The sequence below is a fragment of the Oncorhynchus gorbuscha genome, linkage group LG26 (genome assembly GCF_021184085.1).
Source record: "Oncorhynchus gorbuscha isolate QuinsamMale2020 ecotype Even-year linkage group LG26, OgorEven_v1.0, whole genome shotgun sequence".
NCBI lineage: Eukaryota > Metazoa > Chordata > Actinopteri > Salmoniformes > Salmonidae > Oncorhynchus > Oncorhynchus gorbuscha.
Window position 1 is genome coordinate 37,024,998 of NC_060198.1, and position 27,859 is coordinate 37,052,856.

At 44.2% G+C, this 27,859-nt stretch overlaps 1 protein-coding gene across 1 annotated transcript; it reads left to right on the plus strand.

Annotated features, from left to right (window-relative positions):
- Positions 1-4,938: 4,938 nt before the first annotated feature.
- On the plus strand, positions 4,939-27,833 carry LOC124016073 (SEC14-like protein 1). Its single transcript, XM_046331595.1, has 16 exons — positions 4,939-5,098; positions 5,979-6,070; positions 20,041-20,190; positions 20,404-20,535; positions 22,000-22,128; positions 22,514-22,646; positions 22,846-22,955; positions 23,119-23,308; positions 24,280-24,368; positions 24,487-24,557; positions 24,647-24,818; positions 24,963-25,097; positions 25,302-25,436; positions 25,628-25,882; positions 26,774-26,952; positions 27,203-27,833. The coding sequence occupies exons 2-16, from the start codon at positions 6,008-6,010 to the stop codon at positions 27,306-27,308; spliced, it is 2,049 nt and encodes a 682-aa protein (XP_046187551.1). The 5' UTR covers positions 4,939-5,098; positions 5,979-6,007; the 3' UTR covers positions 27,309-27,833.
- Positions 27,834-27,859: the final 26 nt, after the last annotated feature.

Consider the following 27,859-nt stretch of genomic DNA (forward strand, 5'->3'; position numbering starts at 1 on the left):
TGATAATTTTTGTGTGATTTTGTTGTCAGCACATTCAACTATGTAAAGAAAAAAGTATTTAATAAGAATATTTCATTCAGATCTAGGATGTGTTATTTTAGTGTTCCCTTTATTTTTTTGAGCAGTGTATTAATTGCACTATTGGTGACAAGCGGTACCCACAAAGTGTTAGGGCCTACATAAGTTCCAACAGCAGTCCCAACACATTACCACTTCTACACCTGGCTATCAGCAGAGCCATGTCTGGCAGCAAAACAGTTCATTCAGCCTCATTTACTACCTTTAAAAAAACATACAGTGGCAAGAATAAGTATGTGAACCCTTTGGAATGACCTGGATTTCTGCATAAATCGGTCATCAAATTTGATCTGATCTTAATCTAAGTCAAAACAATAGACAAACATAGACATAAACTAATAAATTATTGTATTTTATTTTTCTTGTCTATATTGAATACATCATTTAAACATTCACAGTGTAGGTTGGAAAAAGTATGTGAACCCCTAGGCTAATGACTTCTCCAAAAGCTAATTGTAGTCCAATTTATGAGACGAGATTGGAGAGGTTGGTTAGAGCTGCCTTTGCCCTATAAAAACACTCACAGAATTTGAGTTTGCTATTCACAAGAAGCATTGCCTGATGTGAACCATGCCTGAACAAAATAGATTTCAGAAGACCTAAGATTAAGAATGGTTGACTTGCATAAATCTGGAAAGGGTTAAAAAAAGTATCTCTAAGAGCCTTGATATTCATCAGTCCACGGTAAGACAAATTCTCTATAAATGGAGAAAGTTCAGCATGGTTGCTACTTTCCCTAGGAGTGGCAGTCCTGCAAAGATGACTGACTGCAAGAGCACAGCCCAGAATGCTCAATGAGGTTAAGAAGAAGTCAGTTAAAGACTTACAGAAATCTCTGGAACATGCTAACATCTCTGTCGATGAGTCTATGACACGTAAAACACGTGAAGAAGCCACTGCTGTCCACAGATTAAACTACAGTTGAGTTGTTTGGAAGGAACACACAACACTATGTGTGGAGAAAAAAAGGCACAGCACATCAACCTCATTCCAACATCATGGTTTGGGGCTGCTTTGCTGCCCCAGGGCCTGGACAGCTTGATTATTTTGATGGAAAAATGATTTCCCAAGTTAATCAAGACATTTTTCAGGAGAATGTTAGGCTATCTGTCCACAAATTGAAGCTCAACAGAAGTTGGGTGATGCAACAGGACAACGACCCAAAACACAGAGGTAAATCAACAACAGATTGGCTTCAACAGAAGAAAATATGCCTTCTGGAGTGGTCCAGTCAGAGTCCTGACCTCAACCCGATTGAGATGCTGTGGCATGACCTCAAGAGAGCAGTTCACACCAGACATCCCAAGAATTTTGCTGAACTAAAACATTTTTGTAAAGATGAATGATCCAAAATTCCTCCTGAACATTGTGACGGTCTGATCTGCAACTACAGAAAATGTTTGGTTGAGATGATGAAATGATGGTCAACCATTTATTAAATCCAAGGTTTCACATACTTTTCCCACCTTGCACTGTGAATGTTTACACAGTGTGTTCAATAAATAACGCTGTTTCTAGGCCGGCATTGAAAATGAGAATATGTCCTTAACTGACTTGCCTAGTAAAATAAATAAGACATACAGTTGTTAGTTTAAGCAGACTGTGTTTGTCTATTGTTGTGACCTAGATGAAGATCAGATCAAATTTTAGGACCAATTTATGCAGAAAACACGGTATTTCCAAAGGGTTCACATACTTTTCTTGCCACTGTAGCTGATATGGCTGACTTGCTTAAACAAATGTGGTTTCTACTGACAATTGAGATCTACAAACTATGGCATGAGTGGTTAAGAGGCAATCCGTAATTTCGATTAAGACATGAGTGAGCTAGGACGGACGTAGTCAATAACTATTTGTTCAGCACTTTTGAAATGTACAGCGACAGAATTCAGAACATGGGTCATTCTTACAGTAATCTCCCTGTACACCAAGTTAGAACCATGGGATAAATAAAGGGGGCATATAAGCAAACAATGAAAGTTCTTACAATGTTCAATGATTACATTCTCTAAAACAGGATACATTTTTTAAAATCTTTATTTTACTAGGCAAGTCAGTTAAGAACAAATTACTATTTTCAATGACGGCCTAGGAACAGTGGGTTAACTGCCTGTTCAGGGGCAGAATGACAGATTTGTACCTTGTCAGCTCGGGGATTTGAACTTGCAACCTTTCGGTTACTAGTCCAACGCTCTAACCACTAGGCTACCCGCCGCCCCATGTGCAACATTAAGTCAGAACAGCAGGGTAGGTTATGAGGGAGGGAAGGGATCAAATTACTAGGGTGGGGCACATGAGCTACTAACAGCTTACTACACAACATACACTTAGCATTACTTTCTCCTTGGCATATTCCTTCATTTATGCAGCAGCATACAATATATTTTGGACTCACTTTGTTGTGCTGTGCTCACCTGAACAGGAAGATGGCATGGCGGTCCTTCTTGTGGGCTCTAGAAAGAGGCCAGAAATTCCGACTTGGAATTCTGAGTTGGATAACCATTCAAAATGATTTGTGTTTAGTGAGTCCGCCAGATCAGAGGCAGTAGGGATGACCAGGGATGTTCTCTGTTTACTGAGTCCACCAGATCAGAGGCAGTAGGGATGACCAGGGATGTTCTCTGTTTACTGAGTCCACCAGATCAGAGGCAGTAGGGATGACCAGGGATGTTCTCTGTTTACTGAGTCCACCAGATCAGAGGCAGTAGGGATGACCAGGGATGTTCTCTGTTTACTGAGTCCACCAGATCAGAGGCAGTAGGGATGACCAGGGATGTTCTCTGTTTACTGAGTCCACCAGATCAGAGGCAGTAGGGATGACCAGGGATGTTCTCTGTTTACTGAGTCCACCAGATCAGAGGCAGTAGGGATGACCAGGGATGTTCTCTGTTTACTGAGTCCACCAGATCAGAGGCAGTAGGGATGACCAGGGATGTTCTCTGTTTACTGAGTCCACCAGATCAGAGGCAGTAGAGATGACCAGGGATGGTCTCTGTTTACTGAGTCCACCAGATCAGAGGCAGTAGGGATGACCAGGGATGTTCTCTGTTTACTGAGTCCACCAGATCAGAGGCAGTAGGGATGACCAGGGATGTTCTCTTGATAAGTGGGTGAATTGAAACATTTTCTGTCCTTCTAAGCAGTCAAAATGTTATGAGTACCTTAGGGTGTCAGGAAAATGTATGGAGTAAAAAGTACATTATTTTCTTTAGTAAAGTAAACGTTGTCAAAAATATGAATAGTAAAGTACGGATATGCAAAAAAATTACTTACGTAGTACTTTATAATATTTTTACTTAAGTACTTTACACCACTGCCAGTAGATTGCCAACATGATGCACGATGATGCCTGCTTGTCTAGCTTGCTAGCTTTTGAACGTATGACATGATCAACCCAATCAAAGCTACGTTAGATATAACTTGATTTGATGTCATTTTATTTATGGCCAATGACCTTGAGCCTTCTTGGATGGGCACTTCTAATGTAAGTCTATGGCAGCACCCAATGGGCTTGAATTTTCAAGCTCTACCTGTAGATTTTGTGGTGACGTAGTGTCCCCATGAGTGCCAGAACACGGAGCCATTCACGGCGCAACTAGAGAACATTACCAACCGTACCCTCCATATATTCTGCTGGCTGCCCCTCCATCACAGAAAGCACTGAGCTAGGCTGAAACACCTGCATTTTGGAGCTGCCTTACTCAAGAAAGCAAATATATTTGTATGCGGCTTTGGAAACTCAATTTGTTTTGTTTTTTACATTGTCTGCAAACTGATATGTGATGTGTATTAATGCCAAAATAACTGCCTCATCTGCTCTGAATTACGCAACGTCACTGTACATCCTGTACCGCCCTGGGGTCTTGTCAGGGTATCTCCGTGGATTGAAATTGCCATTGATAAAGTGCAATTGTGTTTGTTGTCCGTAGCTTATTCCTGCCAATACCATAACCCCACCGTCACCATGCGGCACTGTGTTCACAACGTTGACATCAGCAAACTGCTCACCCACACAACGCCATACACGTGGTCTGCGGTTGTGAGGCCGGTTGGATGTACAGTACTGCCAAATTCTCTAAAACGTCGTTGGAGGTGGATTATGGTATAGAGATGAACATTCAATCCTCTGGCATGGCAACAGCTCTGGTGGACATTTCTGAAGTCAGCATGCAAATTACACGGTTCCTCAAAACATGAGACATCTGTGGCATTGTGTTGTGTACCAAAACTGCACATTTTAGAGTGGCCTTTTATTTTCCCCAGCACAAGGTGCCCCTGTATAATGATCATGCTGTTTAATCAGCTTCTTGATATGCCACAAGTAAGGTGGATGGATTATGGCAAATGAGAAATGCTCACTAACAGGGGTGTAAACACATTTGTGCACAAAATTGGAGAGAAATCATATGTTTGTTTGTATGGAACATTTCTGGGAACTTTTATATCAGCTTTTATCATCAACTTTTATATGAAACATGGAAAAAACACTTTACACGTTGCTGTTCATATTTTTGTTCACTGTATTTTCTATGCAAACTTTTAAAATGTTGACAAAAAAATCACTGGACAAGTTCATGGAAACAGCTGTACTGTCTTGATGCAGTGTTAATAGTGAATCTCTAGCGCCATCTATAGACCGTTTTCTTAAAATGTAACCCGTTCACACAGTATATTTCCTTCGGCTACTATGATGGTTTAATTCATTCATGACATCATATGCAATGTTGCAACCTTTTATTTTTCTGTCAATGGTTTCAACAATGTTACTTTAGCTTATTCCCAGTAATGCCTATCCTCACTTGAAAAACACACTGCTCCATGACAATATGTTACACAAGTATGTGACGTAGTCAAAAGAGGCGGCGTTAGCTACGCCGGACGCTTGCCTTGGATTCAACATCAAACCCGTCTCAGAAAGTTGCCTTATTTACGTATTTGTTGGATCGTCCCATGGATTTAATATAAGTAGATCGTCTACTGACAAACTTCACGTGACTTATCTCCGAAAGTCATCGATCTGGTAAGTTTTTGTAAAAAAAAAAAATTCGCCGTGTAAGGCCTAGTCATTTCGCAAATGTCTGAGGGAGTAGAATTCGTTCTGAAAATGTCGACCATTCTAAATATTTTTTGTTGACGATTTGACTGTCATCAAAATGAAGTTGTCAAGAAACCTACATAACGTACGCTTACGTATCGATAAACAAGCAAGCTAGTGTTGTGGATTGCAATAGTTATGATCTATAATACTATTATGCATATACTCAATTAGTGGAAATAACGTGTCATTGCACAGGCGAATTTCCTGAAAGTGTGATAATGTAGCTAATGTACTCTTGTGCATTTTTTTGTTTTTATAACTAGAAATCTATGCCATCAAAACCACTCTTTATTTTGAAGTCCAAGTTACAGCTAGTCTACTGTACTGTACTGTATCTGTGTCAGCTGTTCACTGTATAAAATGGACTAAGAAAATAACACAATGCCACTGTGAGTTTGTAGGCTTAGCCTAGATGATGATAGATGCCACTTTTCTCAAATCCCAGCTTGGTAAATGATTTTGGTCTGGCTCAGTAGCTGATTGTATCATTATGGTCATCATCCTGTGATTACCGTTGATATCAGCATGTTAACCAATCAAATCAGCTACTACAGTTTATGACCTAAAGAATAGTGCCTTTGCAATTGAGGACAATCAAGCGTCAAGCCAGTTGTCTAGTTGGTTTTAGAGCTGATGATCCAGCATTTCTCTTTGTTGTCTTTACAAATCCCATGCCTCTGACCTTTGCTTCATGATGATGTGAACCTATGATGTGCAGAGGATGTTTTGTTAGTTCCTGTTCTTCAGTGCTGTGTCAAGTGATCTCTAACTAACACTAGGGTTTGTCTATTGTGCATTTTAGGGCAGATCGCCAGAGGTTGAGCTACAGCCATGGTGCAACAATACCAGTCACCTGTAAGGGTCTACAAACACCCCTTTGAGCTGATAATGGCGGTAAGTTATGTACATTTGTGTGTTTAGGCTGCTGCTTTGTCTATGCGTATATGTGTGGGTGGGTAGTGTGGGATGCTTGTGAGAGGTTGCAGTGCTCATGTGCAAAATGGACCCAGACGCCCAGGCAGTCAGACTGCCAGTGTTTTGTGCTGCAGGAACAAAGTGTGGTTTGGCTGGATAGAAACCTATCACATCTCATACAATATATCTCTATACACTGTATGTCATATTCTAGTGTTTTGTTGGTGAGATCATTGTTTATCCACCTTTTTGTTTTGAGAACACAGTCTGCAGTATTTCTGTTCACCCAACCTAATTAGTCATGGCAGCAGATAACACACTACCATATTTATTATTGAGTATGAAACTGTAAGAGTACGATTTAATTAGTAACTTTTTGCCTTTAGTATTTTTGCAGGCACCTTGACTAAAGCGATGCTCTCTGTTAAATGCAATACCATATATTAGCTTTTCCACTTGCCCTGCTGTAATACACATCATTCTTGATTTCAGTCACCGATCCCCACTGCATAGATGTACTGGTACATTAGTAGTTCTGCAGATGGTTGCATAAGTCATAGAAGATATACCAATCCACAATGTCATATACATACAGTGGGGCAAAAAAGTATTTAGTCAGCCACCAATTGTGCAAGTTCTCCCACTTAAAAAGATGAGAGGTCTGTAATTTTCATCATAGGTACAATTCAACTATGACAGACAAAATATGAAAAGAAATCCAGAAAATCACATTGTAGGATTTTTAATGAATTTATTTTAAAATTATGGTAGAAAATAAATAAGTATTTGGTCAATAACAAAAGTTTATCTCAATACTTTGTTATATACCCTTTGTTGGCAATGACAGAGGTCAACTGTTTTCTGTAAGTCTTCACAAGGTTTTCACACACTGTTGCTGGTATTTTGGCCCATTCCTCCATGCAGATCTCCTCTAGAGCAGTGATGTTTTGGGGCTGTTGCTGGGCAACACGGACTTTCAACTCCCTCCAAAGATTTTCTATGGGGTTGAGATCTGGAGACTGGCTAGGCCACTCCAGGACCTTGAAATGCTTCTTACAAAGCCACTCCTTCGTTGCCCGTGAGGTGTGTTTGGGATCATTGTCATGCTGAAAGACCCAGCCAAGTTTCATCTTCAATGCCCTTGCTGATGGAAGGAGGTTTTCACTCAAAAGCTCGCGATACATGGCCCCATTCATTCTTTCCTTTACACGGAACAGTCGTCCTGGTCTCTTTGCAGAAAAATCGTCCCAAAGCATGAGGTTTCCACCCCCATGCTTCACAGTAGGTATGGTGTTCTTTGGATGCAAGTCAGCATTCTTTGTCCTCCAAACACAACGAGTTGGGTTTTTACCAAAAAGTTATATTTTGGTTTCATCTGACCATATGACATTCTCCCAATCTTCTTCTGGATCATCCAAATGCTCTCTAGCAAACTTCAGACGGGCCTGGACATGTACTGGCTTAAGCAGGGGGACACGTCTGGCACGGCAGGATTTGAGTCCCTGGCGGCGTAGTGTGTTACTGATGGTAGGATTTGTTACTTTGGTCCCAGCTCTCTGCAGGTCATTCACTAGGTCCCCCCGTGTGGTTCTGGGATTTTTGCTCACCGTTCTTGTGATCATTTTGACCCCACGGGGTGAGATCTTGCGTGGAGCCCCAGATCGAGGGAGATTATCAGTATGTCTTCCATTTCCTAATAATTGCTCCCACAGTTGATTTCTTCAAACCAAGCTGCTTACCTATTGCAGATTCAGTCTTCCCAGCCTGGTGCAGGTCTACAATTTTGTTTCTGGTGTCCTTTGACAGCTCTTTGGTCTTAGCCATAGTGGAGTTTGGAGTGTGACTGTTTGAGGTTGTGGACAGGTGTCTTTTATACTGATTTCAAGTTCAAACAGGTGTTCAAAAGTTTGGGGTCACTTAGAAATGTCCTTGTTTTTGAAATTAAAGCACTTTTTTTGCCCATTTTAAAATAACATCAAATTGATCAGAAATACAGTGTAGACATTGTTAATGTTGTAAATGACTATCGGAGCTGGAAATGGCTGATTTTTTTTTTGTAATAAAAAAAAAAAAAAAATCTACATAGTGCGTACGTTGTGTTAGCTAATCCAAGTTTATCATTTTAAAAGGCTATATGATCATTAGAAAACCCTTTTGCAATTATGTTAGCACAGCTGAAAACTGTTGTTCTGATTTAAAGAAGCAACACAACTGGCCTTCTTTAGACTAGTTAACTATCTGAAGCATCAGCATTTGTGGATTTGATTACAGGCTCAAAATGGCCAGAAACAAATAACTTCCTTCTGAAACTCATCAGTCTATTCTTGTTCTGAGAAAGGATGCTATTCCATGCGAGAAATTGCCAAGAAACTGAAGATCTCGTACAACGCTGTGTACTACTCCCTTCACAGAACAGCGCAAACTGGCTCTAACCAGAATAGAAAGAGGAGTGGGAGGCCCCAGGGCACAACTGAGCAAGAGGACAAGTACATTAGAGTATCTAGTTTGAGAAACAGATGTCTCACAAGTTCTCAACTCGCAGCTTCATTAAATAGTACCCGCAAAACACCAGTCTCAACGTCAACAGTGAAGAGGCGACTCCGCGCAGTGCGCGCTAACCAGGTCGCCAGGGGCACTGTGTTTCCTCCGGCACATTGGTGCGGCTGGCTTCCAGGTTGGATGCTGTCTTAAGAAGCAGTGCGGCTTGGTTGGGTTATGTTTCGGAGGACGCATGGTTTTCAACCATTGTCTCTCCCGAGCCCGTATGCGCCCTGCTCGCCACAGGAGTTGCTAGTGTGCGATGAGACAAGGATATCCCTACCGGCCAAACCCGGACGATGCTGGGCCAATTGTGCATCGCCCCATGGACCTCCCGGTCGCGGCCGGCTGCGACAGAGCCTGGGCTCGAACCCAGGGTCTCTGGTGACAGAGCTAGCACTGCAATGCATTGTCCTGGACTAGAGGTTGACCGATTATGATTTTTCAACGCCGATACCAATTATTGGAGGACCAAAAAAAGCAGATACCGATTAATCAGACGATTAAAAAAAATATTTAAAAAAATGTAATTAACTTTTTTTTTAATGACAATTACAACAATACTGAATGACCACTACTTTTAACTTAATATTATACATCAATAAAATTAATTTAGCCTCAAATAAATAATGAAACATGTTCAATTTGGATTAAATAATGCAAAAACAAAGTGTTGGAGAAGAAAGTAAATGTGCAATATGTGCCATGTAAGAAAGCTAACGTTTAAGTTCCTTGCTCAGAACATGAGAACATATGAAAGCTGGTGGTTCCTTTTTAACATGACTCTTCAATATTCCCAGGTAAGAAGTTTTAGGTTGTAGTTATTATAGGAATTATAGGACTATTTCTCTCTCTACCATTTGCATTTCATTAACCTTTGACTATTGGATGTTCTTATAGGCACTTTAGCATTGCCAGTGTAACAGTACAGCTTCCGTTCCTCTCCTCGCTCTTACCTGGGCTCGAACCAGGAACACATCGACAACAGCCACCCTCCAAACAGCGTTACCCATACAGAGCAAGGGGACCAACTACTCCAAGTCTCAGAGCGAGTGATGTTTGAAACGCTATTAGCGCGCACCCGGCTAACTAGCTAGCTATTTCACATCGGTTACACCAGCCTAATCTCGGGAGTTGATAGTCTTGAAGTCATAAACAGTGCAATGCTTGAAGCACAGTGAAGAGCTGCTGGCAAAATGCATGAAAGTGCTGTTTGAATGAACGCTTACGAGCCTGCTGGTGCCTACCACCGCTCAGACTGCTCTATCAAATATCAAATCATAGACTTAATTATAACATAATAACACACAGAAATACGAGCCTTAGTGTATTGATTTTAAGAAAGGCATTGATGTTTATACGTAGGTACATGTTGGAGCAACGACAGTCCTTTTTCGCGAATGCGCACCGCATTGATCATATGCAAAGCAGGACACGCTAGATAAACTAGTAATATCATCAACCATGTGTAGTTAACTAGTGATTATGATTGATTGATTGTTTTTTATAAGTTTAATGCTAGCTAGCAACTTACCTTGGCTTCTTACTGCATTCGAGTAACAGGCAGGCTCCTCGTTCGTGAGGCAGGTGGTTATATCATTGGACTAGGTAACTGTAAGGTTGCAAGATTGAATCCCCGAGCTGACAAGGTAAAAATATGTCGTTCTTCCCCTGAAAAGGGCAGTTAACCCACTGGACCTAGGCCGTCATTGAAAATAAGAATGTGTTCTTAACTGACTTGCCTAGTTAAATAATCGGCCAAATCGGCGTCCAAAATTACAGAGTTCCGATTGTTATGAAAACTTAATTAATTGGCCATTCCGATTAATCGTTCGACCACTACCCTAGACCACTGCGCCACCCAGATGGCCAGTATGGGGTGCATTCTGGCTTGTGACACAGAACAAGCAGTTCTCCCGTCGCCGCTCCTCCTCCATATCATTTCTTCTCTCATTTCTATCTTCTCTCGTCTCTCCCGTGGGCCTAGTTGTATAGTACTGTCTGTGTCTGCTGCTCCCACTGTGACTTCCTGCTTAGCTGTGGTTGACTGGCTGCTCTCTGAACTAGGCCCTGGGTGTCATTAGGCCTCTCCTCGCTGTGCTTGGGCCCGTCTGCTGCCTGGCCTACCGCCACAGCTGGTCTGCCCTGTTGGGGCTGATAAGACTACTCCATCCGAGGGGGGAGTTGTGGCTTAGTACAATTTCACTCAGACAAAACACGCTGTATGAAGGGTTGTTTATATCATATCAACCCCCACATCTGTTCAGTGCATGGCCCAACTGTGTTTTAAGGTGAATAGCTTGGTCCAAAATCCATTAAAATGCAATCATTATATCTTAAAATTTATATCCACTTTTTTATTTTCTAAACTCTTGAATTTAAGCTCTTGGCTCCGTCTTGGCATCTGTTTTACCTTGTTTCTGCTCTGTTTGAGACGCTGTGCCACTTCCTGTTCTTTGGGGTTATCTATTAAGTCAGAAGCAAGTTACATTGTATAATAAGAAGGCCAGCGCTGGAAAAGGTCATTACTGAACAAAAGCTTAGTTCGTTAAAAACACTGAAATTGTTTATTTTGTAAGTGTCCTGTGTTACGCAACCTGATTACAGTGGAAGTCAGGTGCTCTGTTCTTTCTCTAACTGCAGCCGTGGCTCTGCTTCACCAAATACCAAAAAACCCAACCTTTGACCCCCAGCAGTTCTTATCTCAGTTCTAGTATCGGCAACATTTGTTAAATATCTGGGAATGTTTTGTTCTACTTCCATTCACACACTGTCAGCGTGATTCAAAGGCACTTCAAAGATTGTCAGTTGATTTAAAGGTTGCGGGGCTGCCTGTTTGTAAAAAGCCTGTTCTAATGACAGCAGTTCACACTAGATAGAGGGCCTAGCCAGACTAGAGGCTTCCTCTGTCCTCTGACTGACCATCCCACTGACTGATCCTTGGTTTGGCCCACTGACAGCCATTACAGTATCACTCCTGTCCTGACACCATCATCACACCAAACCTGGCATGTTGGTTTACCGCTTATCACTGATAACAACATTCCTCCGTTCTCAGGAACGTTTATGTAAACAGATTTGTTTTTCATATTCAAATCAAAATCAAAAAGCATTTTATTGGCCACCTTCACATGGTTAGTAGATGTTAATGCGCGTGTAGCGAAATGCTTGTGCTTCTAGTTCCGACCATGCAATAATATCTAACAAGCAATCTAACAATTTCACAACTACCTTTTACACACAAAGTGTAAAGGAATGAATAAGAATAAAACCCCAAAGATCAAGCAATGCAGATGTAGCACAGTGGCTAGGGAAAACTCCCAGGAAAGGCTGGAACCTAGGAAGAAACCTAGAGAGGAACCAGCCTCTGAGAGGTGGCCGGTGCTGGAGAGAGAGTATGGAAACAGTAGGTCTGGTTCAAGGTAGCATGACAAGTGAACAGGTCAGGGTTCCATAGATAGGTTAGCTGTCAACGTCACGAAAACGATGTGGGCGCATCCATGGGGCAGAAGTCAGCGTGTTGTTGTGATTCTGGATGGCCAGATTTAGCAAGAATGACAAGCTGCGGGGGAATTGTAAATGGCTCATTTCAGCTTGCTGTTGATAGCATATCTTGTTTTGAGGTGTGGCTGATTTTGGTGAGGGGTGGGGGCTTTAGAGGGATCATGGCTAAGATCACACAGTACACCAATTAGGACAGACTGACCCTAGCTTCCTGGTGTCACGCCTTGGTCATTGTATCTTGTGTTTTTGTTATATGTTTGGGTAGGCCAGGGTGTGACATGGGTTTATATGTTGTTATTTCGTATTGGGTTTGTATTCATTGGGAGTGTGTATTATTAGGGGTGTGTCTAGTTAGGCTTGGCTGCCTGAGGCGATTCCTAATTGGAGTCAGCTGATTCTAGTTGTCTCTGATTGGGAACCGTATTTAGGTAGCCTGAGTGTGCGTTGTATTTCGTGGGTGTTTGTACCTGTCTTTGTGTTAGTCACCAGATAGGCTGTATTAGTTTCTTTCGTTTGTTGTTTTCTTCTTCCGTTATTTCATGTACCGTATTTTCTTTATTAAAGGTCATGAGTAACCTACACGCTGCATTTCGGTTTGCCTCTCTTCTAACAGCAGAAGAAGATCATTACAGAATCACCCACCACGATTCACAGACCGAGCAGCGTGTGAACTGGCAGGATCTGAAGGAGGACGATATGGATTATACTACGTGGGAAGAAATCGACAGGTGGGCGGCCGACCCAGGGCGTGTGCAGGAGCCCGCCTGGGATTCCCTACAGCAATGCGAAGAGGGCTATACACAGATGGAATCGAAAAGGAGAGCACGGCTATACAGAGCGAAAACCGTAGGTAACGGGGGAAAGCGCAGAGAGAGAGTGGCAGAGTCAGGAGTCAGACCTGAGCCTACTCTCCCTGTTAATTGTGAGGAGCAGCAATATGAGGACTTCTGGTCTTGGGAGATGATATTAGACGGAAAAGGACCCTGGGCGCAGCCGGGAGAATATCGCCGTCCCAAGGAGGAAATAGAAGTAGCTAAAGCGGAGAGGCGTGAGTATGAGGAGGCAGCACTGCGACGCGGTTGGAAACCGGAAAGTCACCCCAAAAAATTTATTGGGGGGGGCTAAAAGGGAGAATAGTTATGCCAGGTAGGAAACCTGTGCATACTCCCTGTGCTCACCGTTGGGCTAGAGAGACCGGGCAGGCACCGTGTTATGCTATGGAGCGCACGGTGTTTCCAGTGCGGGTGCAGAGCCAGCTGCGACTTATACCAGCCCTTCCTATTGGCCGGGCTAGAGTGGGCATCGAGCCAGGTAAGCTTGGGCAGGCTCGGTGCTCAAGAGCTCCAGTGCGCCTGCACGGTCCGGTCTATCCAGAGCCACCTATACACACCAGTCCTCCGGTAGCAGCTCCCCGCACCAGGCTTCCTGTGCGTGTCCTCGCGCCAGTACCACCAGTTCCAGCACCACGCACCAGGCCTCCTGTGCGCCTCGCCTGTTCAGCGCAGCCAGAGCCTTTCTCCTCTCCTGCGCTGCCGGAGTCTCCTGTCTGCCCAGCGCCGCCAGTCGGCCCAGCGTCACCAGTCTGCCAGGATCCGCCAGAAGTGCCAGTCTGCCAGGATCCGCCAGAAGTGCCAGTCTACCAAGATCTTCTAGATCGGCCAGACAACCTTAATCATCCAGGTCCACCAGCCAGCCAGGATTTACCGGAGCCTACTACCTGCCTGAGCTTCCTCTCAGTACTAGGCTCCCTCTCTGTACTGGGCTCCCTTTCAGTACCGAGCTTCCTCTCAGTATCGGGCTTCCTCTCAGTACCGAGCTTCCTCTCAGTATCGGGCTTCCTCTCAGTACAGGGCTTCCCCTCAGTACCGGGCTTCCCCTCAGTACCGGGCTTCCCCTCAGTACCGGGCTTCCCCTCAGTACCGGGCTTCCCCTCAGTACCGGGCTGCTTCGGTCCCGGGCTGCCCCTCTGTCCCGGGCTGCCCCTCTGTCCCGAGTTGCCCCTCTGTCCCGAGTTGCCCCTCTATCCCGAGTTGCCCCTCTATCCCGAGTTGCCCCTCTGTCCTGAGCTGCCCCTCTGTCCCGAGCTGCCCCTCTGTCCCGAGCTGCCCCTCTGTCCCGAGCTGCCCCTCTGTCCCGAGCTGCCCCTCTGTCCCGAGCTGCCCCTCTGTTATGTGGGGATCAGGGTGAGGACTATTAGGCCATGGTCGGCGGAGAAGGTGGATTATCCTAGGACGCGAAGGGGAGGAACTAGGACATTTATGGAGTGGGGTCCACGTCCCGAGCCAGAACCGCCACCATGGACAGACGCCCACCCGGACCCTCCCTATGCTCTTGAGGTGCGTCCCGGAGTCCGCACCTTAGGGGGGGGGGGTTCTGTCACGCCTTGGTCATTGTATCTTGTGTTTTTGTTATATGTTTGGGTAGGCCAGGGTGTGACATGGGTTTATATGTTGTTATTTCGTATTGGGTTTGTATTCATTGGGAGTGTGTATTATTAGGGGTGTGTCTAGTTAGGCTTGGCTGCCTGAGGCGATTCCTAATTGGAGTCAGCTGATTCTAGTTGTCTCGGATTGGGAACCGTATTTAGGTAGCCTGAGTGCGCGTTGTATTTCGTGGGTGTTTGTACCTGTCTTTGTGTTAGTCACCAGATAGGCTGTATTAGTTTCTTTCGTTTGTTGTTTTCTTCTTCCGTTATTTCATGTACCGTATTTTCTTTGTTAAAGGTCATGAGTAACCTACACGCTGCATTTCGGTTTGCCTTTCTTCTAACAGCAGACGAAGATCATTACACCTGGCATATAGACTATTACAGCATAGAGACTGAGACAGGGGCGGTCAGGGGAGGGACACTGGCACCCACATCCAAAGGTATTATTATTTTTTGTTGTTGTTGAATTTTACCCCTTATTCTCCCCAATTTTGTGGTATCCCATTGTTAGTAGCTACTATCTTGTCTCATTGCTACAACTCCCATATGGGCTCGGGAGAGACGAAGGTTGAAAGTCATGCGTCCTCCGATACACAACCCAACCAAGCCGCACTGCTTCTTAACACAGCGCGCATCCAACCCGGAAGCGAGCTGCACCAATGTGTCGGAGGAAACACCTTGCAACCTTGGTTAGCGCGCACTGCGCCCGGCCTGCCACAGGAGTCGCTGGTGCGCGATGAGACAAGGATATCCCTACCGGCCAAACCCTCCCTAACCCGGATGACGCTAGGCCAATTATGCGTAGCCCCACGAACCTCCTGGTCGCTGCCGGTTACGACAGCCTGGGCGCGAACCCAGAGTCTCTGGTGGCACAGCTGGCGCTGCAGTACAGCACCCTTAACCACTACGCCACACGGGAGGCCTCCAAAGTTATCCCCAGACAGGTCCAACCAGGCAGGATATAACCCCACCCACTTTGTCAAAGCATAACCCCCACACCGCCAAAGGTATATCAACAGACCACTAACTTACTACCCTGAGACAAGGCAGAGTATAGCCCACGAAGATCTCCCACACCGCCCGAGCCTGAGGGGGCGCAAAACAGGAAGATCCGGACAGGAAGATCACTTTAGTAACTCAACCCACTCAAGTAGGGTAGAGTGTAAAAAAGCCTGGCACAATGCACCCTACCTAGGGACGGCATGGGAGACGAGCAAACCAGTGACTCAGCCCCCGCAAAATAAGCAGAGAATCCCATTGGAGAGAGGGGAGTCAGCCAGGCAGAGGCAGCAAGGGTGGTTCGCCACGCCAGTACCTTGCAGTTCACCTTCTCACCCCTGGGCCAGACTACACTCAATCATAGGACCTACTGAAGAGATGAGTGTTCAGTAAAGACTTAAAGGTTGAAACCCATTCTGAGTCTCTCACATGGATCGGTAGACCATTCCATAAAAATGGAGCTCTATAGGAGAAAGCCCTGCCTCCAGCTGTTTGCTTAGGACTTCTATGAACAATAAGGAGGCCTGTGTCTTGTGAATGTCGCATACATCTAGGTATGTACAACGGGACCAAATGGGTAGGAGCAAATCCGTGTAATGCATTGTAGGTTACCAGTAAAACCTTGAAATCAGCCCTAGCCTTAACAAGAAGCCAGTATCGTTGGCTAATAACACAAAATCCAGACACAAAATAATGGATATGTTTTATCTATCCTAAAGCAAGATTCAGGCCTAAATATTTAGAATATCCTTTTAGGCTCAGAACGTCTGAGGCAGTTTGGTTTTCTGAATGCAGGCACTGTTAGAGACGATGGACAATGCACCCAACTATCTAACTGTAAGCTTCTTGGTTTATGCACTGAAGCCTATATACTACTTTAGTGTTTTGGCTTGGTAATGGGGAAGAAGGAAATGGACTCCGTATCTTATGTTCCCAAGCATTGGAAGATAGTAGTTACATGTCTTGGTTGTGTAACTGTAGTCAAATGTATATCCTTCTGTCATGTTATTCAATCAATATTCACGGATGATGTCTTCGTTCCTCGTCATTTTATCGATCAGACTGCACACCAGCTTTGTTTGATCCATAAAGACTTGCACTGTTGCACTGTCATTAACCACGTTGTGATGGAAACAGGAAGTACTGGTCCAATTTTATAAATGCCTCCAGATCATTTGTTTGTTGGTATCTTTTTGTATCTGTAAAATTAATTATGTGTAAATATTTATAAAATAACCATCAAATTGGAGTCACGCCATGTTATGGTATGTGGTCCTCCCACTACGACTCGGGAAACCATGCAGTTTATTAGGCTACAAATTAAGGAAGTTATGATGAACTTCACAGGGTGGTGAAAGTGCACAGTGAATAACTTGATGCTCCTCGCCAATAAATATTGAGGGTCTTATTCTGGTGACATGATCGATGCTTGACTGCCATTTGACAAATATACATATTCTCGGTCTTATCCATAGTAAACTCATCCTGTAGACTAGACGACCCTCACTGTATCTGTGAGCTGTTGGCTCGACTGGTGTTTATCCATAGTAAACTCATCATGTAGACTACTTTCACTGTATCTGTGAGCTGTTGGCTAGACTGGTGTTTATCCATAGTAAACTCATCCTGTAGACTACTTTCACTGTATCTGTGAGCTGTTGGCTCGACTGGTGTTTATCCATAGTAAACTCATCATGTAGACTACTTTCACTGTAAATGTGAGCTGTTGGCTAGACTGGTGTTTATCCATAGTAAACTCATCCTGTAGACTAGACTACCCTCACTGTATCTGTGAGCTGTTGGCTAGACTGGTGTTTATCCATAGTAAACTCATCATGTAGACTACTTTCACTGTATCTGTGAGCTGTTGGCTCGACTGGTGTTTATCCATAGTAAACTCATCATGTAGACTACTTTCACTGTAAATGTGAGCTGTTGGCTAGACTGGTGTTTATCCATAGTAAACTCATCCTGTAGACTAGACTACCCTCACTGTATCTGTGAGCTGTTGGCTAGACTGGTGTTTATCCATAGTAAACTCATCATGTAGACTACTTTCACTGTATCTGTGAGCTGTTGGCTAGACTGGTGTTTATCCATAGTAAACTCATCATGTAGACTACTTTCACTGTATCTGTGAGCTGTTGGCTAGACTGGTGTTTATCCATAGTAAACTCATCATGTAGACTACTTTCACTGTATCTGTGAGCTGTTGGCTAGACTGGTGTTTATCCATAGTAAACTCATCATGTAGACTACTTTCACTGTATCTGTGAGCTGTTGGCTCGACTGGTGTTTATCCATAGTAAACTCATCATGTAGACTACTTTCACTGTAAATGTGAGCTGTTGGCTAGACTGGTGTTTATCCATAGTAAACTCATCCTGTAGACTAGACTACCCTCACTGTATCTGTGAGCTGTTGGCTAGACTGGTGTTTATCCATAGTAAACTCATCATGTAGACTACTTTCACTGTATCTGTGAGCTGTTGGCTAGACTGGTGTTTATCCATAGTAAACTCATCATGTAGACTACTTTCACTGTATCTGTGAGCTGTTGGCTAGACTGGTGTTTATCCATAGTAAACTCATCATGTAGACTACTTTCACTGTATCTGTGAGCTGTTGGCTAGACTGGTGTTTATCCATAGTAAACTCATCCTGTAGACTAGACTACCCTCACTGTATCTGTGAGCTGTTGGCTAGACTGGTGTTTATCCATAGTAAACTCATCCTGTAGACTAGACTACCCTCACTGTATCTGTGAGCTGTTGGCTAGACTGGTGTTTATCCATAGTAAACTCATCCTGTAGACTAGTCTACCCTCACTGTATCTGTGAGCTGTTGGCTAGAGCGCACGTGTCATGACCAGAGTTGGCACATTTTCTATTTAATAAATTGCCCCCATCCCTCCTGCTCATTGGACAGTTTTTGTGACAAAACTATAGCCAGAGTAGAAAATGCCATGGAAACCCATTGAACTTTAGATTTTTATTTGGTACTTTAAAACTACATGTTTTGTGCACCATGTCATCACACACTGATTTTTATCCACAACAAGTCAGTTTGGTGGAAACACCACTGGTGGGAAATGTTCTATTCTAATAATTGCATGAAAATCTGTCGCCAATTGGTTGGAAACCTAGATGGTGACTCTGAACAGGGTGGGTGTTTTATGTGTGTGTCAGCAGATTGATCTCCGTGTACTCGGCACCATTGTGCTAATTTGGGGTTTCACCCTATCAGATTCCAGCAAAAATCAGCTTTTTGTTTATCTGACTTTCATTGATCTGCATGTCCAGCCCTTATATTTAACCTCACAGTCAAGTGTTTTACCATTTTCTTTTCAGGACAACCAGGGATACAAGTGGAACACTAAACAATTTTAAATAAACAGTTGCATTCATGAGATTTATTGACGAATGTCAAAAACAAAGCAACAGTAAACATGTTGTCCCCCACCAATTGCATTGTAAATGCCGCATCATTCACCCAAGTTTAGTCAACATCGGGCCAATGCTGTCGAGATCGCGTATGTCTAACATACGTACAGACGGCTGGACAGAGACCGATTCCAAAGTCCACAATTTCATCGTTGGGGACGATAAGGTCCGCCAAAACAAACACCTGATCAAATGAATTTGATGTACGTACAGAATGTTTTTTTTGCGCACTTAAATGATTATCCAACAAGTCACTGACAACTGTGTGGAGTCTGGAGTTGGACAGCAATACTGTGAACTTATTACAGTTTTATAGACACTATGTAGACACTGGGCTGCCGCAGCCACTGGGTGGCGCAGCAGTCTAAGGCACTGCTGGAGTGCTGGAGGTGTCACTACAGACCCTGGTTTGATTCCAGGCTGTATCACATCTGGCCGTGATTGGAGTCCCATAGGGCGGCGCACAATTGGCCCAGCGTTGGCTGGTTTAGGCCGGTGGAGGCCGTCAAATAAAGGTTAAATAAAAATAAATGTACTGGGATCTGCTATGTAGAAGAACCCTTTACCTTCTAACGACTCTTGTGCAGCTTGTGAGAGTCATAGGGCAAAACATGTTTGTGACAGTCTCAGCTTTTCATATATAGCTTTTAATAGTTTGTAACTCAAACCATTCAGACTCTACAGTCATTCTTGTATAAAAGACCCTGTCCTTGCCAGATGACTGCTTAATGGTGAAACTGCCACGTCCGTTTGCAATATCACAACAACAAAGACGTTTCTGCAAACAACGCAGGCTGTTTCTCTGTCAGACGTAATTGCAGGTGTGATAGAACAGCAGCTTGTAATGCAATTTATTTGACCTTGATGCACAACTCCCCCCACCTCTGCTGCTTCGCCATGGAAACAAAAACAGTAACGGTGGCCTTTTTTTAATCAAAGTGATTATAATACTTTCACTGTATGTCATGGATTGCATTTTGTTTTCATCATGTAAGTAATATTGCATATTTTCTTCCTCCTTCCCTCTCTCCCATTAGGCCTATGTGCGGAGGTTTCCAAACTGCCCCCTGATCCCCATCTTTGTGGACAGTGAGGTGGTGAAGGAGGAGCACAGTGATGACGGAGCCACTGTGTTCATTGAGAGGCGTTGTAAGGTGGAGGCAGATGCCCCGCGGCTGTTCAAAAGGGTATCTTACCTTTAACCTTTCACCTTTCTCTTGAGCAGTGAAGCTACTCAAGTTAGCAATGTATAATAGTGTCTGTTTGATTCTCTTATTTTCTAATGTGAAGGCTATTAGTGATTATTTCCCCACAGACCTGAATATCCCGGTAGGGGTGGTGTTGTTGTTGTGGTAGTGTTGTCCAGAGTTGATTGACCGTGGTCTACTGTGTGTGTCTAGATGGCCGGTGTGGACTACCTGTACTTCATCCATAAGAACACTCTGGACCGCAGGGAGAGGGCGCTGCACATCGAGGTCGTCAACGAGACCTTCTCCAACAGAGTCATCGTCCATGAGATCTGCAACTACACGGTGTGCCCCACAACTATAATAATCATCGGTTACATGGGCTGCGTTTTACACAGGCAGACTAATTCTGATCTTTTGTACACTCATTGGTCTTTTGACCAATCATATCAGGTCTTTGCACATTATTTTTTTCAGAGCTGATCTGATTGGTCAAAAGATTAGCAAAATATAGTAGTTGTGTGTGTTTGACGCTCTTTATTTTCTTAAATGTGTGAAGGCTATTAGTGATTATAATATTAGATTTGAGCTGCCTGTGTAAATGCAGCCATACTCTCTTATCACTACAACAGGGTTTGTAAGCCTTTCCACTTGTACCCATATATAGGTTGAAAAAGTCAGCTTTGGGGACTGATAAGCGCCTATTAATGACAGAGCTCAGGCTCTGAACTTCACGGCTCAGGATGGGTTTTGAACTTGAGCACAGCACGCGACAGGAAGTTGCCCCCGTCCCTCCTGATAATTGGACAACTTGTGTCAATTTTTAGTTGCCTGAGTGAGGAAAATGCTGTAAATTAAGAGGACTCTGTGTATTTTTAAGGATGAGACGTTGAAGATGGTAATAAATACCACTTTGATGTCATACAAGCCAAACACACGTGAGTCCGAATGTGATCATCACATTTCCAAATCGTAAAACTCATGTCATTTACAGTGTCAGTGTTTATGATCACTATGTTTTGATGTACAGTTACCAGATGACATGGCATCATACCCTGTTTGTTCTGAACAGAATGAGACGGTGTTTGTCTCAGTGGAACATGTACGTTAATGCACTCCTTTCTATGCGCACCAAAATTACCATCTGTTTGAATTACCCTGTGAAAGCCTAACACTGTAAAATCCTATTTTATAACTTAGCTTGTCATGGTGGCAATAGAACAAGCTTTCAATCGATGCCCATCTGACCCAGATTGCGATTTATAATGGGTCATTTTGGATTGTGTAAGCAACAACAGTCATTGTGATTGTAGGAATGCAGGGCTGTGTTCCTTACATAACAACTACAAGAGAGCCAAAATAAAGCACCTCATAGTTGAGGACTGTTATTTGAGTCTTTAAGTGCATGGAAGTTACGTAGGGGCTGCACACTGTGGAGAGGTGTGTGGTCGCTTGGAGACGTCAGTTAGCCCTCTCACTCAAACCCTTGTCACTTTTTTCCTCTTATGTTGCACCAACCCACATTTTCCAGGAATAGTCTCATGTTACTGAATGTATCCAGAGTATTTACAGATTTGATCAACAAATGTGCCGAAAAATATAGTAAATGTGTAGTTTGTGGCCTAACAATTTTCCCATATTCTCCAAACGGTTCCCTTTCAATTGCTACCATGCTTACGCCTATGCTTTTCATGTTTCTTCTGTAAGAAACATTTCAATTTAGCCCTGTCCATATAGGCCAATTCCCACCAGTGTAAAGGGTTCATCCATTTGGCGTCTGTTTTGTGATGAGTTGTGCTTCCTCCACAGGTTCACCCAGAGAATGAGGAGTGGACGTGTTTCGAGCAGACAGCCAGTCTGGACATCAAGTCCTTCTTTGGCTTTGAGAACGCAGCCGAGAAGCTAGCCATGAAGCAATATGCCAACAGTATTAAAAAGGTGTGTTCATGTGTCAGTCTGTGAGCATGTGAGTACAGTATACATGTCAGTGTGGCGGATGGATGAGGCTATAGGATATACCACCATCATCCAGCATGCTGCTCCCCCATATAGACCCAGTGTTACATGAGCATGCTTGTACAGTCTATTTCCAGGCCTTCTGTGATCCAGTCTGGCAGCTCTGTGTAAACTGAGTGTGTTAACCAGGATCTTCTGACATTTGCTCGTTGGGCCATATATCCTGCTCAGCTTTGTCACACAATGGGCTGTGCTCGTATGCGCCCAGGCGCATGTCTAAACAAACCTGCAATATTTGCTCACAGTGTTTGCTCATTACACTCGCTACCTGTACTGTCCTTATGCAGTCATGTGCTCTGTCCTCCAGGGCAAAGAGATCATAGAGTATTACCTGAAGGAGTTGGAGGATGAGGGGGTGACCCACGTCCCCCGCTGGAGCCCCCCTCAGGCCCCCCCACCCACTGCCAGCCCCACAGATCTACCGGCTGGCTCCCCAGATGGTCAGTGTTCCGAGTCCGAATCAACACAATAATAAACACACACAATCTGAGGGATCTGTCACGGCTGAAGTCCCAATCCCATTCCACTGGCTCTGAAAGCAAACATTCTGGCCTTGCCTTGGGCTGCATTGGGCAGGTAGACTGTGGTTATGCATTTAGATATGTGTGTGAATTGACTGTGTCTGTGTTTCGATTGCAGACAAGTTGGATGCAGACTACATCAGGCGTTACCTAGGAGACCTGACGCCGCTGCAGGAGAGCTGTCTTATAAGACTACGCCAGTGGCTGCAGGAGACCCACAAGGGCAAGGTTGGACACGTGTATGAACACACCTAACACTCAAACTCTGACTCAAATAGTTGCAAACAAGAGCAAAACTTGAATCCAAAGAACATAGATGTAAGTGAAACTCACATCTGACTCTCACACACCACAACATCTGAATAAACACAATCTCCGCTCCCTCCCTTAGATCCCTAAGGACCAGCACGTGCTGCGTTTCCTGCGGGCCCGGGACTTTAACCTGGAGAAGGCCCGGGAGATCCTGTGTCAGTCGCTCTCCTGGAGGAAGCAGCACCAGGTGGACTTCCTGCTGGACTCCTGGGAGAGACCCCAGCTGCTACACGACTACTACACCGGGGGCTGGCACCACCACGACAGAGGTATGTACCTCTCGGAGCAGGATAGAGTTTTAACGGCAGGGTTGTGTTCAACGGGCACAGACCGAAGATGAAAATATATTTTGAAATGGGAAAGTAGTGTATCTTGTTGCACAAATTCAGGAAGTACTGCACCACCAGTTTCACAATGTTTTCTTCCGCTTGGTTTCTAGTGAATGTATCCCAGCTCTTACATGTATTGGTAATGACTAACTGTAATGTCTGGTTGCTTCTCTGGAAGTGGCATCACTAGCTATGTTTCCATGAACTTGTCCAGTGATTATTTGTAGTTTTTTTTTTTTTACATTTTGCATAAAAAATAGTTGGAACAATTGCCTGCTATGGTGCATTTCTGTTGAACTGTTTTGTGTTGATAAAAACAGCTGGATGTTTTTTTTTGTTGCAAAAACCAAGTGTTGAACACAAAGTTAAGTGATTGAAGTGTTTTCATTATCCATTTTGGAAAATTGTGCATTAATAAGCCTGTATGCTCACTCCCACTGATCCGTTTCATGTCTCAGGTAGCTTGCAAAAGTCAGCATGGATAGAATGCAAGAAATGACAAACATTTCTCATGTGCCGATGTATGCCACAGACTGTGTCATGGTGAAACTTGCACCGATTTAGCTCAGAAGTAGTTGGATGGTGAAACAACCAGAAAAGCAAGGCAAAGCAATTCAGGCATTCTTGAAAGTCAGGGCAATCCTTGTCCTGCAAAGAAACATTACTTGTATAGTTGAACATTTTGATTTAGCAAGCAGTAGGCATTTAGAATTACATGTGGAGTGGAGCTTTATAGTTATAATGTGAGTTAATGGATATACTGTAGATGTGATTATGGTCAACACAATCTGACTCGGTTTCTCTATTGATTTAACTGAATACTGTCTGCGTCTGTTTAATGTCATGATCATTACTGATCCTCAGTAGCTTTAACAGTGAGGTCACGTGTTTGTGTCCTCGTCTGTCTATAGATGGACGCCCTCTGTATATTCTGCGACTCGGTCAAATGGATACCAAGGGTTTAGTACGCGCCTTGGGCGAGGAGTCCCTTCTGAGACAAGTGAGTATGACACACACACACACACATCCAGATGCTGGGTATAAACACACACATAAACACATACTATACGCAAATGGTCTCCCTTCCCCTAACCTCTCACCTCTTCATTCTCCCCCAGGTCCTGTCCATCAACGAGGAAGGTCTGAGGCGTTGTGAAGAGAACACCAGAGTCTTTGGCCGACCCATCAGGTAGCTACCATTTCACACTCACTCCTCTTATGTCTCTCATCCCTGAATGCAGTATGTATTCAGTATGTCCTATAACCCTCCTGTCTCAGCTGCTGGACGTGCCTGGTGGACCTGGAGGGGTTAAACATGCGTCACCTGTGGCGTCCGGGGGTTAAAGCCCTGCTGAGGATCATAGAGGTGGTGGAGGCCAACTACCCAGAGACCCTGGGATGTCTGCTCATACTGAGGGCTCCACGGGTATTCCCTGTGCTCTGGACCCTGGTGAGAGCCTTTAACATCACACATTGTAGTGTACATTACATTGTACAGTGCTTTCTCTCTCTCGATCGATCGCGTTCAGTTGTATTCAATTGCATGTGCAGAGAAAAGATATGAGACTACCTTTGACCCTGAGTGTCTTCTCAGGTCAGTCCATTCATTGACGAGAACACCAGGAAGAAGTTCCTGGTGTATGCTGCGAATGACTACCAGGGGCCTGGAGGTCTGGTGGACTACATCGATAGAGAGGTCATCCCTGACTTCCTGGGAGGAGACTGCCTGGTGAGTCTGTCTGTCGGACCGGAGTCTCATCTGGCTGTTGTAGACAGTACCCTTCTACATGCATATGAATTCATATGGACTAATGCTGCTAGTACATAATATAGTTAACTGTCGGTCATCTTGTTAAACATTTTCCTAGCTGTGTGTGCTGATTGAACTGGGGGCTGATTGTGTCTCTTGTGTCCTCTGTCATGTCATATTCAGTGTGAGATCCCTGAAGGAGGTATGGTCCCCAAATCTCTGTACAGGACAGCAGAGGCGCTGGAAAGTGAGGAGCTGCGGCTGTGGACAGACACCATCTACAAGACTGCCAGTGTCTTCAAAGGGGCCCCACATGAGGTAACCTGATCTAAACAGTAACTACAGTATGTGTTTTCCAGCTTCTCAGTTGACTGCACTTAAACAGTGGGTTAGGTTGCTCCCTCTAGTGGAGAAATACAACGTTACAGCAAAAAGCTGTAAAAACCCATAATGATCATTTGTCTGTAGTTTTGTCCTACTGTGTTCACTCACTACCGATCGTGTTCCAGCTGCTGATCGAGATCTCCGAGTCCTCTTCTGTGATCACCTGGGACTTTGACGTGTGTAAAGGGGATGTCATCTTCAACATCTACCACTCCCGGAGGGCGCCCCAGCCCCCCAAGAGGGACGTCCAGGGGGCCCACGGCAGCATCGTGTCGCCAGCCACCAACAACATGCAGCTGATTGACAGATCCTGGATTCTGGGGCAAGACTACAGCATGGTGGAGACGGCACTCACCTGCAAGGAGGGAGAGAGTGTTCAGGTAAAAAAAAAAAGCCTGCTTTCAAACCAGGGACCTTTTGTGTGTGAGGCGAATGTGATAACCACTACACTACGGAGACTCACCACCAACCTTAGGGCTGAATCCTAAGCTGTGAGTGTAACTGAAACATCCACGGATGTCAATGGGAGCTCTGTGCAGTGCTCATATCTGGTCTCTTCATCCCTATGCAGTGTTTCTGTTAGCTGGTAATGACTGGCTTTTGGATGTTTTTTATTTAGATATAGATATATATCTCTAAAAGCTGACAAATAAAAACATTGCAACGCATGGAAGTTGGTTCAGGTTGTCTTTCAATCCCATCATCTGTCTACTCCGGCTGTCTGTCTTCAGTTCACACTCTCACTAGCAAACTTGTAACATTTTATCAACTGGTACCGTCCCACAAAGTTTCCCCGTGCCAGTGAGTCTAACAGACAAAGCTGTGTGAATACAGAGGATAAATATTCAAGTGTTTTATTACATTTTGCTAGATGATTCTCTCTAATAGACCATTTACAGAGATGTCATACAAGTCCACCAAGGAGGAGAATTTAGATGAAGTCATTTAGCTTCCCTCTTCTAATCTAATGCCTGGTCCAGTAGCCAGAGGGACAGAGTGAGACCTGCAAGGAGCTGACTTTCAATTTGTAGGCTATCCTTCTTCCTCCTTGCGTAGCTCAATAATCATTACAGTCACTTCTATGTGGTGTCATTCGGCAGTGGACCAACGCCTTCAAAAGTATTTGCCTACATGTGAGGGAATTCTAACGGGTTTCTATTACATAAAGTCTGTCAATTCGATATTGAATGTGCTATTAGCTATAGCCTGCGTTTGAATGGAAATGCTGCCTCTGACCCTCGACCTCACCTGTCCCCTCCTCCTCTCCCCAGGGCTCCCATGTGACGCGGTGGCCCGGGTTCTACATCCTCCAATGGCGGTTCCACTGCTCCCCGGCCTGCTCTACCTCCAGCCTGCCCCGGGTGGATGATGTGCTGGCCTCCCTGCAGGTCTCCTCCCACAAGTGTAAGGTCATGTTCTACACAGAGGTGCTGGGATCCGAAGACTTCAGGTCAGTCACCCTTCACTATACTATACTGTATAACGCAGTGTATTGTTATGGTGATGCTTAGTGTGTAGGGCTGCTGCATGTCAGTGAGTAAATGTTTTAGGCCAGCTTGTTTTTTTAGGCAGTGTGTAGTTGTGTGGGGAAAATGTATTTGTGATCATTTCAAATTTCTAAAGATTCTTAGGGAAGCAGTGCTCTAAGAAAAGGTGTTTGATGGATATTTAATCTATTGTCTGCTTGCCTGTCTGTCTAGGGGCTCTATGACCAGTCTGGAGTCCAGTCACAGTGGCTTCTCCCAGCTGAGTGCTGCCACCACCACCTCTAGCCAATCACAGTCCAGCTCCACCGTATCAAGGTAGCATCCAGCCAATAGGAGGTGAAGGAGTTTGAGTTTTGCTACATGGAGATCCCATTTAGGATCTAACTGACTTCTGATACTGTTGACTTCTGCCCTGTTGCCTTAAAGAAAAAACAGTGCTGTACCAACACCTGCCAATGAGGACTTAACCTTACCCAATGGGATGAGAGAAGTGTTATGAACTGTATGGAACAAGGATCGCCTATCCTTAATGCCATGTGGTGGAACACTGGACTTCCTGCCTGTGAGCACCTTCTAGTACTGCATTTAAAGCACTGGAATATATTATTAAAATATACATGTACGTTTTTTTATCTATCTATAATTAGTGACATTAAGATTGCTCTGGAAGTATAACATCTGCTATATGAGCATCTGCTGAATGAATAAATGCATATGGAGATGTCTTGCAAACCATCATCATCCTCTAATTTCTTTCAATACCATTATTCTTTCTTTTTTAAGGGAAGTGAAATGTTTCCCATTTTTTTGAAATTGAACAATAAAGCACTGCCAATTTTCAGCATTTGTGTAATACAATGATGCCTACTG

Bases quoted from the DNA above. Each gene is read 5' to 3' on its own strand.
- LOC124016073 (XM_046331595.1), top strand. From the start codon at position 6,008: ATGGTGCAACAATACCAGTCACCTGTAAGGGTCTACAAACACCCCTTT. The intron at 22,129-22,513 runs GTGTGTTCATGT...TCTGTCCTCCAG, and splicing joins ATGCCAACAGTATTAAAAAG to GGCAAAGAGATCATAGAGTA. The intron at 22,956-23,118 runs GTTGGACACGTG...TCCCTCCCTTAG, and splicing joins AGGAGACCCACAAGGGCAAG to ATCCCTAAGGACCAGCACGT.